The sequence below is a fragment of the Echinops telfairi genome, unplaced genomic scaffold, assembly GCF_000313985.2.
Source record: "Echinops telfairi isolate 266 unplaced genomic scaffold, ASM31398v2 ScPeMD7_5592;HRSCAF=6446, whole genome shotgun sequence".
Classification (NCBI taxonomy): Eukaryota; Metazoa; Chordata; class Mammalia; order Afrosoricida; family Tenrecidae; genus Echinops; species Echinops telfairi.
Window position 1 is genome coordinate 28,402,479 of NW_022109491.1, and position 14,198 is coordinate 28,416,676.

General features: G+C 54.2%; 1 protein-coding gene across 1 annotated transcript in view; it reads left to right on the forward strand.

Annotated features, from left to right (window-relative positions):
• The window catches only part of EBF4 (EBF family member 4), a 70,396-nt gene extending 62,240 nt beyond the window's left edge, over positions 1–8,156 (forward strand). The window contains exons 9-15 of the mRNA XM_045295534.1: positions 2,032–2,288; positions 2,454–2,519; positions 2,618–2,795; positions 2,874–3,062; positions 6,495–6,692; positions 7,095–7,170; positions 7,385–8,156. Coding sequence (XP_045151469.1) covers positions 2,032–2,288; positions 2,454–2,519; positions 2,618–2,795; positions 2,874–3,062; positions 6,495–6,692; positions 7,095–7,165 — 959 coding nt within the window. The 3' untranslated portion in view covers positions 7,166–7,170; positions 7,385–8,156. The remainder of the gene's footprint in view (positions 1–2,031; positions 2,289–2,453; positions 2,520–2,617; positions 2,796–2,873; positions 3,063–6,494; positions 6,693–7,094; positions 7,171–7,384) is intronic.
• Positions 8,157–14,198: the final 6,042 nt, after the last annotated feature.

Sequence of the window (14,198 nt, forward strand, 5' to 3'; positions counted from 1 at the left end):
AGCCAGCCCCACCCACCTGCCCACGGAAAACCCAATTCTTGGCGGTGCCACGCCCCTGGGCGGCCGCTGCGCCTGCACGCGCACCTTCTCTTCTTGATTTCTACACGCTTATCTCCGGGGGCCGCAGGCTGTTCTGCTTTCTGGCCCCGCAGGACGTGGGACCCTGGCCCTGCCTGGACACTCTCTCTGCCTCCAGCCTTCTCACCCCATCCCCACCTCTGCGGGGAATTTGTTTCACAGCTGCCGGAAAGGGCTCAAGGCACCACAAGCCTTCCCTGGACCCCTGGGTTTCCTAGATACCTTGAGGGGGCTGTCTGTCTGTCTCTGTCTCTGTCTCTCTCTCTGACACACACACACACACACACACACACACACACACACACTTTGCACGACTCCAGGGTGAGCTACGGAACACGAGACAGGTGTGAGAGACACGCCCTGGAGGTGGCAGCGGAGAATGCCATCCCCTACAGCTGCTCACCGATCCCTTCTATCCCTGGACATCCGAAGGCGTCGGTGTGGGAGGGAAGCAGGGCGTGGGAGGGGTGGGGGTAGGCAGTCGGAGACACCCGCCTGGAAGGAGTGCCCCCTAAAGCAAGCAAAGTTGGGACTGAAATAAAGTCACTGCCATCCAGTGGCTTCGAATCATAGCAAACCCGGAGGGCAGAGTAGACCGGCCTCTGTGGGTTTCTGAGACTCAGTCTAAATGAGAGTAGAAAGCCTCCTCTCTCTCCCCGGGAGCGGCTGGTGATCTTGAACTGCGGACCTTCCCGTTAGCAGCCCAACAAGTAACCCACTATGCCTCAGGGCTTCCCAAAGCTGAGGGACCGGAAGGGTGAATAGACAGACATTAGGAAAGTATGAAACCCAGACTCCACAAGCCTGAGACCAGAGCAGACCTCTGACCTGAATCACTGTTGAGGTCCCAGACAGGGTGGGGAAAAAAAAGAGAATAAAATCGAAATTCACAGGATAAGACCAGACTGACAGGTCTGAGAGAGACTCGTGGAATACCCCCCACCCCCATCAGACTAAGACCCTTAGACTCCCTCCAAACTTAGAACTAAATCCACCTGGGGGCGGGGGGATCACCCGGACAGCCAAACCACAGACAGGTCTATAAAGTGACCACACCGGTGAGGAATATTATCCCCAGAACATTCGACTCTACAAGATCAAATGGGCAACACTAGCTGAAAGCAAAATTCGGAGAACTGGGCAACAGGAACAGTAAGGAAGCAGGGGAGAGTCCTGACACCCTGAGAGCGTCCCACTCATGTCATGGAACAAGCTGTGCATAAATTGATGGACGGGAAGCAAATTTGCTTTGTAAACTTTCACCTAAGCCACAATAAATATTCACGCACGCTAGGTAAAGGTGAGGAGGAAAGACGCTCTAGAGAGGAGGGGAGGGGTAAATTCAAAGATATGGAAGTGAGGGGATACCAAGGAGACGCACTAAATCTGGAGTTGGAGCTGGGGTCGCTGGAGCCGTGAGGCTGGTGGGCGAGAAGGAGGAGGCAGGCCGGCTCTGAGCCATTCCTCTCCCTGGGATGCAGACAAGCCTCAGCCCATCAGGTGCTACTAAGAGGGCACCTGGCTGGAATAAATGGAGGGGACTGTTGAACTTGTCCTTTCCCTCTCTCTCTCTCTCTCTCTCTCTCTGTCTCATTGTCATGGTGAATACTGTCAATACTGTCGGTAAGACCAGATACAAATAAAACTCCTTATCAGTTCTGCCCTGGGAAGTGGAGAAGCTAATTCCAACTCATAGGGACCATAGGGCCTATATAGGTAGCGTTTCTGGGACCGTCCGTCTTCTCGGGCGCGCACAACTTCATCTTCCGCAGAGCGACTGTAAAGACCTAGTGGCTGGCAGCCTAACTCACTGGATTCTCTATATGTAGATCCGGTTTCCTTTTTCTAATCACCAACGGGAGCCGGTAGTCAGAAATGTGTGAGCAGCACGGCGCCTGGCACTGTGTATTCACTGATGAATACACGAACTGAGGAGCTGGGGAAACTTTCCAGAACCCAGCCCGCCCATGCACCCTGAGGCAGTTCCGTGGGGGCTGGGGTGGGGGTGGGCAGCGCATGCAGCCAGACGGGCTCTGGGACTAGTTGCTGGTGTGTTTTGCGTCCTGTCCCCCCACTGGGGGTGGAGTGGGGGTGTCCTGTCAACGCTGGCCCTCTCCCCAGCCCTGAATGAGCCCACCATTGACTACGGATTCCAGAGGCTACAGAAAGTCATTCCCAGGCACCCGGGAGACCCCGAAAGGCTGCCCAAGGTACTTGGAGGGGCGCAACCGGGAGGAGGTGAGGCGGCGCGGTGGGTGGGGGGTGCGGGGGTGCGGGAGAGGTGTCAGGGGTGGAGAGGGAACTGATGGGGCTTCTGGCCTGCTGCGTTCCCCTGGGGCTGCCCCTCCGTCGCGCTGTGTCCTCCCTGCCCCCAGGAAGTGCTGCTGAAGCGGGCGGCCGACTTGGCAGAGGCCCTGTATGGAGTGCCCAGCAGTAACCAGGTAGGGCGCCCTGGGCCGCCGGTTCGCACCTCCCAGCAGCCGCGGCTCTCCCCGCGAGCAGGCCCACCCCGGTCCTTACGCTGACCTTGTCTTTGCAGGAGCTGCTCCTGAAGCGCGCGGCCGACGTGGCCGAGGCTCTGTACAGCGCCCCGCGGGCGCCAGCCCCGCTCGGCCCGCTGGCCCCGAGCCACCCGCACCCCGCCGTCGTGGGCATCAACGCCTTCAGCAGCCCGCTGGCCATCGCCGTTGGGGACGCCACGCCGGGGCCCGAGCCCGGTGCGTTCCGCCGTCTCCGGGCTTCCCCACAGCCCCTTCCTTGCCAGCAGGGCTCCGCTGACGGCCGCTCTCCCGCAGGCTACGCGCGCAGCTGCAGCAGTGCATCCCCGCACGGGTTCGCGCCCAGCCCCAGCTCGCAGCAGAGCGGCTACGGCGGCGGCCTCGGGGCTGGCCTCGGCGGCTACGGGGCCCCGGGCGTGGCCGGCCTCGGCGTACCCGGGTCCCCTAGCTTCCTCAATGGCTCCACGGCCACCTCGCCCTTCGCCAGTGAGTGCCCTCCGCCCGCGTGGGTTGGGGAGTCGGGACCCGGGGTGGGGGGAGCAGAATGGATCACATTCTTGGTCGCCCAACCCATCCCGACTGGATGGCCTTCCGGCGTCTGTCCCAAAAGGCCCGGATTGTGCCCTGGGGCACAAGCCCAGCCCTTCTCCTAGGGTGCAGGTGACCTTTCCCTCCCTCACCTTGGGGTGCCTGCCCTCCCTCCGTCCATTCTTAGGCTGCGCCCTCTGGGGCCAGAGCCGTTTCCGCACCTTTGGCCCTTTTGGCTGACCCTAGTCCTGCACCTTGCGTTTAGCCCTCCCCGCCTCCTGAACAGTATTTATTCGCGGGGGGGGGGGGGGGGGGGGGGGGGGGGGGGGGGGGGGCAGCAGGCACAGGGCTGACCGCCCCCTACTCCACCCCGTCCCCGCCGCCTCTACTCCTTCCTTAGCCTGAGCTTCGGGTGGAGGCTGGTGACCTCTGCCGGAAGTCCTCGGGAGCGCAGTTTAAGCGCCTCGGGCCTTTTGCCACCCACACGTCACCCCCCGCCCCAGCCCTGGTTGGTCAGAGTTTGAGCATCCCAACGAGGAAGCGTGTGGCCATCAGCTAGTTACTTTATTTTTGAGCCACCGCTTCCCTAGTTGTGTGCTCCGCTCAGAATGCTCCCCCACCCCTACCCCCAGCAAAGAATGCCCACAATCCAGGAAGAGCAGGGTTGCAGCGCTCACCGCTCTCCATCGGCTTCTTGGGTTGGGACGGTTCAGAACTGGGCTTTTATGGTTTTGGCGAGCCTCTCTTTCCCACACAGAATTTTAAAGCCAAAGTGTTTTAAACAAGTTAGGACTTACAGTGTACCGACTCTGTGTGAAGCGCTGGGCTGCCAGGGTTAAGGGTTAAGGGTCTCCCGTTCCTAAGAGAGGGTGTCCCTCGGGTCTGGAGCAGCACATGAGCCCAGCAAGGGAGGAGGCAGTTCCTCTATGCCAGGGTGGAGAGATCTAGCCACCTGCTTGTCTTCTGAGTCTGTGGTGCTGCTTCAGATTTGAGCCTGGCTCTCCTCTCCTGGCCCGGAGCCAACTTGTGGGTCCCAAAGCCTTAGATTAGGGCATGGCCCCTTGCTCCAGTTGGACCTCACTGCTCCCTTCTTCCCTTCAACACCCCAAACCCCTCTCTGGGGCCTCCACAGGGCAGAGAAACTGAAGTCTTTTTAGACTACAGTCTAGAGCATCAGCACACACACACACACACACACACACACACACACAAGAATAAAATGTTTCAGCATCACAGGACCTGGCCCCCACCAAGACAGGAGGTGCTCTGGACGCTCCCAGGGGTCAGTCCCACTTTGGAAAAATGTCTTGACTAGTGCCCTGGTGACGCAGTGGAGTATGTGTTGGGCTGCTAACCACAAGGTCGGCAGTTTGAGCCAACCAGCTGCTCCTTGGGACAAAGATGGGGCTTTCTCCTCCCTGTACAGAGTTGCCATCTCAGAACCCCATGGGCAGTTTTTCTGTGTCCTTCAGGGTCTGTGAGTCGGAATGGACTCAATGGCAGTGAGTTTGGTTTAAGTCCTGTGTGCAGTGTTGTCCCCCTGCCCCCTAAGTTTCCATTAGTATTTTAGCTGCCGGTGTGTGCCTGGGGTGACATCTAGAACCGTCCCAGCCAGAGACCCTGGAGCTGTCCACTTGAACCTCCCTTCAGTCTTCTGCTTTGGCAACCAGCACCCGTGCCATTCAGTCCTGAGCTGTCCAAGCCCCTTTGGTCCTCTGGCCTGGGCCTTCTGCACTGACCCTCAATGCCTAGCTCACTCCCAGCTACAAAGTGGGGCTGGAAGCCCTCCTTCAGCCTAGAGAGATGCAGCATATTTTCCAGTTTTGATATCAAGCCTTCCAGGGGGTCCCATGGGCCTCCCCAGCCGGCAATGGGCAGTGAATTACAGGCCCTCTCCCCCTAGCCTGGGTGATGTCCTGGTGTCAATCCATGAGGCTGAGGGTATTTGCTGTTGGAAGCTAGATTGTGTCGTCAGGATGGAGGAGTGTTCTGATAACAAAGACAGCTCCCCCAGCTTCCCTCCAGGAAGTCCCACCCCAATACTCACCACATTGATTGAGTCATGATACGTAGTGACCCTATAGGCCAGGGTAGAACTGCCCCTGTGGGTTTCTGAGACTCTGTTTAGAAAGCTCCATCTTTCTCTTGAGTGAGGGGCGGCTGGTGGATTCGAACTGCTGATCTTGATTTGAATGCCTCTGATGTGTACTGTTATGCTCAAAGCATAGCCTACTGTGCCACCAGGGCCTCAATATTAGCAACCCTCGAATCACAGCATCAGTGATATTTGGAAGTGAGAAGCAAGGAATTGTTTTTCAAATGGGGATGTAGACGGGTAGGGTCCCAAGCCACCCTGGCCAGGTTCTGGTTTGAGGGGGCTGCAGGAAGGCAAAGCAAAGGGCTCTTTGGCTAGACCCATGAGGAAAACAGGAAGATGTGAGGATGTGGGTCTCTGTACTATGTTTTTAAAATCGACTAGCTAGAAAACCATAAGCAAACTCACTGTCATTAAATAGATGCCGACTCATAACAACCCTATAGGACAGGGTGGAACTGCCCTCATGAACTTCTGAGACTGTAAGTTCTTATAGGAGTAGAAAGCCTCGTCTTTCTCCCAAGGAGTGGCTGGTGGTTTTGAACTGCTGACCTTGCAGGTAGCAGCCCAACACATACTCACCACACTACCAGGGCTCCTTGGCTAGCTGGACAAGGACAGTAATGTTCAGGGGCATGCAGGATGAAGATGACAAGAACCTGCTCTCAGCTGTTCAGCTGGAGAGGACCGAAGTGTCGGGGTGGGGAGGGCCAAGGACAGAGCATGGAGGATATTGTGGTGGTGGTAGGGAGCGGTCCAAAAACACTTTATTTGGGGAGGATTAGGAGGCTGTTGGGTGGGCTGTGGCCCCAGAGGAGAGACCTTGTAACAGGAGCTCAGCTGTACCCCAAACTTTAGCCCTGACCACTTGCCCTAGCGCTTCTCTGAATCTTGGCCCCTGACACGAATCCTGTCCTCGGGGCTCCTGGATGCATCTTAGAATGTCAGAATCCCAGGGGTTTTCTGCAGATATCCTAACCTAGTCCATCTCGTGCTCATGCCTTGTGTCCAGGGAACGTCAAGTGTTTAGTTTTGTTCGGCCTATCGGTTTCACTTCATTTTTACCTGGTCTGTACCTGTCACTTTACGTCTGGGACAGGTTTCTAGAATCCCCATCTCAGGATCCCAGAGGCTCCAGGCCTGCCTCCAGACCCTGCCCTGGTCTCGCCAGAACTGTCACAGGACCCATTGCCCACACCAGGGCCTAACTACGCTGCTCACTCTGGTGCTGTCTCCCTGTTGTGTCTCCCACCACCTTCCCTGCTGCGCTTGTCCCTCTCTGCCCCGCCCTGGAGTCATGCCCTCTAGCCCCCCGCTGGCCGCTGCCTCCTCCATGTCCCTCCCGGCTGCTGCCCCTACTGCCAGCGTCTTCTCCTTCTCGCCTGTCAACATGATCTCCGCTGTCAAACAGAGGAGCGCCTTCGCCCCTGTGCTGCGGCCACCTGGCTCCCCGCCCCAGGCCTGCCCCAGAGCCCATGGAGACGGACTTGCAGGCAAGTGACCCATACTGCCCTACTGCAGTGCCCAGAGGGCAGACCCTGAAGGGAGCAGCCGGGCTCGGGAAAGGATGGGGATAGAGCAACCATACCTCCCTGTGCTCATGCTGGTTGACCAGTTCTCCCAGGAGGGTGGGTACAGAGTAGGAGCTTTGTGGGGGTCCAAGGGAGGCCCGTCAGACACCACATCCTTGGGTCTCACAGTTTAGCTTGGGGTGGTCACTGTGCCACTAGCTGGGCAATCAATTGACCACTTGACCAGAAGAGCAAGGGAAGCATTGTCCGTGAACTTGAGGCTGAGCCTCCTAAGAGAACCTGGGAGGCACCGCTCACCTCTCTCTTCAAGGTTGGCCCCAGGGCTGGGGTGGCTTACTGCTCCTCTCTCCTTGGTTGCCGCAGACCAGCCTTTTGAGGACTCTGAAAAGTTCCACTCACAAGCCCGGGGACTTCAGGGCCTGGCGTACTCCTAATCCTGGTATGTCGCTGACTCAGTCTTGCCCCCTCCCCTGGCCCTGGGATGGGCTCTCCACCCAAAGACCCTGGCAGGGATGGCAGTTGGGGGTCCAGGTGTTCCCTCTCCAGGACCTGAGATCTGAGCCACCCAGCCCATTCCCAGATGGAACAAAACGACTTCCTGTCCCCGCTGTGGCCAGCCTTCCCCCAGGGCCTCCTCTCCCTCTCCCCAACAGATCTGCAGAAGTTGCCTCCAGCGAGCCTGGCCTGGATTCATGGATTCACACCCAGGTCCTGGATGGCAGCACAGGCAGATGCAGGGCCAGGACTGCAAGCTGACCTCAACCCTCGGGCGTGAACTGGAGAGGCCTTCCTCCCAGGCTAGAGCCCACCGGCCTCACAGGCTTCTCTCGCCTCCCTTTCTCTGGGCTGGTCGGAAGCCCAGCACTGTGCTGATGCTCTTGGCAGGAGAGCATCCTGGAGGAGGGGCTGGGATGCTGGGCCCCCCCTCACTGGGTCGGTTCCTCTGGAAGAGATGGAGCTCATCCAGACCAGGGTCATCGGGTAAGAGGAGCGTGGGATGGCACAGCTCAGGGAGAGGTGGCCTAGGAAGGTCCTGTTCGTATCCAACCCATTTCAGTAATCCCAGCATCCTAACTTCTCTCCGGGGCTTAGGGTGGTGCCCAGAAGCCTCAGGAGGCCTGCCCAGGCTCCTATGGAGTTCCCCAAGGCCGCCCGACTTGGGCTCCCCCGACTCTTTGAGCCCTGTCCCATCATGGCTTCCAGGGTGGGGGCTTTGGACCTGGAGGGTGCAGAAGGCAGCGTGTCAGACCCCTGGATGTTGGGTCTTTATTCACCGATGGATGGCTCCTGGATGCTGCGCGCGCGCGCGCCACACACACGGACTCGGTTGGGATGGCAGAGGACAAGTTGATCCCCAGGTGGCCTCATGCTCTGCTCTTCAGAGTTTGGAGAAATCGGAACAATAAACACAGATGCAGGTGGCCACTCCGTTTCTCGTGCCTGCTTCCTTGGCATGGGTGGGATTGCATCGGAACAGTTCCGCTGTCCTTACGGGGGTCCCCTCCAAACCGGGCCTGCTGGGCAGAGCCTTTGGGGGCACCCCTTTCAATTGAGCAGCTCTTCTCTGCCCTGCATCTGTTTTGGGATACAAGAGGGGCAGGAACTAGGCGTCCCTAGGTCCCTGGGAGCACACTCTGGCCCCTAAGGAGGCCCCAGTGCTCCAGCTGCCTGGTAGGCCACAGTGAGGCGCTGGTGTCAAAGGATGCTGCTAAGAATCAGACAGGTCAAAGTAAACACCTTACCTAGATGCACAGAGGTCCAGGAGTGAGGGCTGGGCCCAGAGTCGGCTGTGGGGCTTCATCTGGCAGGGTGGACCATTTGGGGCTAATCATCTAAGCCATCTCCCGACCACTTTCTCCTCCTTAGGTCGAGGCACCTCCTAGCTGGTCACTTCAGGGTTTAGCAGGAGGGGTGGTAAAGAGGCAAGGTTCTCAGGTCCGTTCCCCTCCTTGCAATGAGTCCCAGTCTCACCCCCACCCCCTGAAATGTACCTCTGGGCCCCCAAAGTTGGGCTCTCTGACCTGGAAGCCACTTGTTAGACGGCCCCCCACTCCCTCCGGCTAGGGCAAGGGTCAGCAAATTTTTGAGATGGAAGAGCCAGTCCTGTTTCTCACAACAATTTAAAAGTCATTCGAGAGCCATGAATAGGTTTTTTACAAACAAGTGAAGGCACTAATCTGAATAATGTCCTCTGATTTTGTTCAGTTGTACTTCAGCGCCACACGTATGTGCGGAAAGAACCTTATACGGCTCGTGAGCCACAGTTTGCTGTGTGGGGAGCCAGTGGTGTGGTGGCCATTCGATGTGATCCGAACCGAACGGTCAGCAGTTCGAAACCACCAGCATCTCCCCAGGGGGAAGACTGAGTTTTCTTCTTCTGTGAACAGTTCCAGTCCCATAACCCACAGGGACTCACGGCAGGGAGTGAGTGCTAGGGAGACCAGTGGCCCACCTCAGGCCTGTGCTTTCCTCCTCTGCTGGCTCTGGCCTTTGGAAACCCTGCCCTTCCCTGACCCACAATCTGGGTCCTGAAACTCTGTGAACAACTCATCTGCCGAAGTGAGTCCTGACCTTCAGAGGTGCTCTTGACCAACCCCCGAGACTCCCCGGGGCCCCATGACAGGGTGCCTTCGTCTGGGTTGTCTAGAGAAGCAAAACTGGTGACACGTGGAGCCATCGATATAAAGGAGAGTTTTGTTCCTTGGAAATGACTCACCCCATTGCAGGGGATGGGATGGCAAGTCCCAACCCCCAGGATCAGGCAGCAAGCTGGAGACCTCTGCTGCCTGCTCACAGGGTCGCAGGCGGTCGCGAAGCCAAAACCTGCAGGGAGAGAGGAGGCCAGAGGATTTCGATCGTTTGTTTTTTCAATAATATTCTGTTGTGTTTTCAGTGGAAACCGACACAGCAAATTAGCCCTGTTCCGACTATTTCCGAGCAAACTGCTCAGCGGCATCAGTTACATGTTATTCAGGGTGCCAGCCTCCTCGTTGATGGCACCCTGGTGGTTCCATTTCCAGTAGTCTAGTTTCCCAGCCCCTTGTCTTCTCAGCTTTGCTTTAGAGTGATTGTTGACCATTTGGTCTCATACAGATTGTACATTGTATTATGGGCGTAAGATTCACATCGCATACAATTCAACCATTCGGCTATATTAGGAAGAGTTGTGCACCCATCACCACAATCTGAAATTTGAGCACACTCTCTTTTTTCCTGTACTCATTGGTATTGGCTCCCCATTTCCCTCCAACCTCCCCTGCACAATTAATCCTGTTGCTGTCTCTGTACATTGACCTCATACATATTTTTTTAATAAGGAGTGCTATACTTAACGGGTAGCCTTTATGTGGTGTGCCAGTCTGTTGTGTTGCTAAAGGGTGACCTCAAGAGGGAGTTTTGGTTCAAGGTTGAAAGAGACTCTCTGGGTGATAGTCACAGACAGTCCTCTGGTCATAGTGGGTCCAGTAAGTCTGGACATTTTCAGAGTCTGTATTCTGTTCTGCACTTTTCTCATGTTGTAACAGGGGCTGGAAGGAGCCCTGGTGGCATAGGGAGTTAAATGTTGGGCTACCCACCGTAGGGCTGGTGGTTCAAATCCACCAGCTGCTTTATGGGGGAAAGATGAGGTTGGTTGCTCCTGTCAAAGCTTTACATCCTCGAAACCTGAGGGAGCAGTCCTGCTCTGTCCTGTAGGGTTGCTAGGAGTCAGACTCCACCGTGGCAGTGAGTTTACCAGGATCCATGTATTGTGGACTTGATCAGAACCGTAGGCAATGGTCGTCGGGCACCATCTAGTTTTTCTGGTCTCAGGGTAGGTGAGGGTATGACTTGTATGGACTAATTTTTTTCTTCTGAGACATTGGTTTCCTTCTTTCTCCATTGCTTCTGATGAGTGGAAGCCAATTGTTGAATCTTAGATGGCAACCCACAAGCTTTTAGAACCCCCAGCTGTGGCTCACTAAACTTGGGTGCAGAACACGAACCTTTCTTTTTCAGAACACGAACGTTGTAAGCTATGTTATACCAGTTGCCCATGTCACGGAGGTCCTACGTTTTCATAACCAGAAAATCAATGGCACGGAATATTTGATTGTCTCTGGAAAGTCCTCATGGCTGTATCCTATATGCATGCTCACACCTATCAGTATGTATTGGTACCTCTATCTGTGCACACATATGTACTCATCCGTACCTACCTATCCTTATGCCTTTACGTAATCCTAGATGACCACGCACTTGTCAGGTAATTACTGCTGGTGTTCATCCCAGACTTACATCCTGAGAACTGGAGGTCAGGCGAGGGGAAGAGTGTAGGGCTGAGAGAGAGAGCTTGGCCAGCACATCTATTTATAGACTAGAGAATCTCAGCCTCGCCAAATTGGCTCATAGCATTCACCATCATGCGGGGATAGCCTTCTGGGCAGCCTGCCTGACTCACGGTACTCTCCCAACCCCCTCCCTAGTTTCTGCTTCCAACCTGCCATCCCAAGACCTGCCCCATTCAGGCTCCAAGGAGCTCCCGCTGGCCCTTCCAGTCTGGACATTGTAGGACTGTATACTGAGCACAGGAAGGCCTGGTCCTGGGACTGGGCAAACGATGAGGCCTTGTGCTTCTGTAAAGAGTTCCAGCCTCAGGAACCCACAGCAGGGACTTCTACCATGTCCTGTAGGGTCGCCATGTATTGGGATCAACTCGATGTCGGTGAGGTGTTTGTTTGTTTTGGTATTCTTGGTTCCTGTGATAAGTCAGATCCCATGAGATGGGACATCAGTCAGTCCTCCATGATCTTAAAACACTGGTCAAGGCAACATTCCAAGGACCGCTGACTTCCCCTCACAACAGCAGATGGAATTCAAGTGTGTGGCATTTCCCCCCACACATCTTCATTTTGGTTCCTCTAGAGACAGAGTTAGAGACAAGTTCCCAGTGTAGGACACAGCTCAGAGTTTTCCCACCCAAGGGGAAGGGATCTGGGATATGGATCTGCTAAAGTCATTAAGGGAATGTCGTACTGATACACAGTCACAATGCTTGCCATAGGGTGTCAGAAGCCAAATCTAGAACAGCACATCCAAGGGCACGTGGGCAGGGTCCCTACAGCCTCTGCGGTGTCACAGGACCAGCTGCAGCACAGAGTCCTTCTCAAACGCACTGTTCAGAGTTGTCACTTGAGATGAAAACTGTCAACCCAATTGGGTAAATATCACACCAAGGTTTTTATAATCCCCTCCTCCCCACCTAAACCAAACAATTGAATGAGAGGTGAGTCACACTGGACCACAAACCCTGAGTCAGAAGCACCTTAGTCCACCAGAGAAGTGTCAGCAACAGTTCAGGTCTGTCGTAAAGGGGAGAGAGAATCACCTTTACAGTGTCAGCCCAAAGCTGGTTCCTGTGAGGCAAGGTCAGACATACCTCCACCCTCCCAGTCACTTTGAGCAATTCTGACCCCAGCCATTCCTCGTAGACTCTATTCCTTTGTGGGCTTGATTATTTGTTGAAATGGCCACGGGGAACTCACAGATCATGCTCACAGGGGCTTATTAGGGAAGTGACGTGTTACATTCAGGATCAGGAGGGACTAAGGATAGTTCTTGGATCAGGACAGCTGCTTCTCAGCTGTGCCCACATGCAGACCTCTCCCTGGCACTTGGCCCAGCCTCTGCCCTGCTCAGGCAAGTGTGACAAAGCTCGTTAGCTCCATTAATAAGTGCCCAGCGGCACCCACTCTGCCAGCATGCCTCATGCCCCCAGTCACTCAGCTCTTTCACTCCTTCAGGTTTGCAGGCCTCTTCCAGCTCTACCAGCAAACACCAAGAGGCACTCCCTCCACCAGCAACACTCCTGCCCACAGGCACTCAGCCCTCTTGCTCTGTGGGTCAGCACGCCCACTGTAACGGCTGTGCTCCGTGCGCTGGGGATGTCTACTGTGCCATGTTGTATTGGTGTCTTCTTTTGCCCCTGTCGCTGTTTCTCTGCCAGTGCTTCTCACCATCTGGCACCACTGCTGGTGCTACCTTTCTCTCTGTCTCCCGGGTCTAAGACATTCTCAGTGCAGGAAGCCTGGGGCCTAAGGATGCACTCCACTCCCATTTCTTCTTCCTGGTGGTAGCGGTCCCTCCTTTTGCCTCTTCAATAGCTCATTTTAACCGACTAATCCCCCTGTTAGGGATCCAAACACCTTATTTGCATTTGCAGCAAGTAGTCGAATCCCCCTTGGTGAGCTATAAAGCACTTTATTTGCATCACCCCTCCTAATCATTTGAGCATGGCAAGAAAAGCCACATAAAAGCAATCCATCACATCAAGGTCTCTAGTGCCTCCCCAAACCAACCAGGGCATCTTCTGACCCTCACCGATAGACTCCACCCTATATCCCCTCATCCATTAATCCTGCAGGGTTCCATTCTCAATACGGCTGCAGCCATCCCGAGTCTGAGGATGAAGGTAAGCCAATTGACTCTGCACCAGTTACTGAAATTGCCATAGCTTCTCCACCACACTACAGCAGCTGCCCTGTCCCAAGTCTTATGTCCAGAGGTGTGGGATTTCTTGCTCTGCATTTTCAATCCCGAACCATGGCTTTTTTTAAAATCTATCCATGTATCAACACTACACTACCTTAATTACATTAGGTTTCCAGCAAGTTTTATAGCTGGTAAGGTAAGTCCTCCAACTTAAACTCTACTTCATGATTACCTTGGCTTCACTACATCCAGCTTAATAACATCCATTTCTTTTAAAAACTATTGGAGATTCGTTGGATTATATCAAATTTAAAGATCAACAAATGGAGAATAAACATCTTTAAAGACTGAGTAGCTCAGCCCATGAATAGTGCATAACCCTCTATTTCTGTACACTTTTTTTTTCTTTTGATACTTAATTTTTTTTTTAACATTTTATTAGGGGCTCATACAACTGTTATCCCAATCCATACACACATCAATTATGTAAAGCGCATTTGTACATCGTTTCTCAAAACATTTTCTCTCCATTTAAACCCCCGACATTAGGTCCTCATTTTTCCCCTCCCTCCCCGCTCCCCCCTCCCGCATGAGCCCTTGATAGTTTATAAATGGGTATTTTGTCATATCTTCCCTGTCCTCTGTACACTTTTAAAATACTTTACTTCATCGTATTTCCTTAAGCCTCTGTGTAGAAGTCTTGCCCGTCTTCTATTTGATTTATTCCTAGGTATTTTCTGACCTATGCTGTTATAAATTATATCAATTTTAAAAGTTCATTTTTGTTTATTTATTTTTTTCATTTTTGTTTATTGCAGACATAAAGAAACATATATATTTTGTAGTAATATGTTATCCATAAATTATCTTGGGGACTTTTTAAAAGCACATAACCATGCCATCCACTAAGAAAAGACAAAACCCAAACTCACTGCCATCAAATTGATGCCAACTGAGGACAAGTGGAACTGCCTCTGTGAGTTTCTAAAACAATAACGC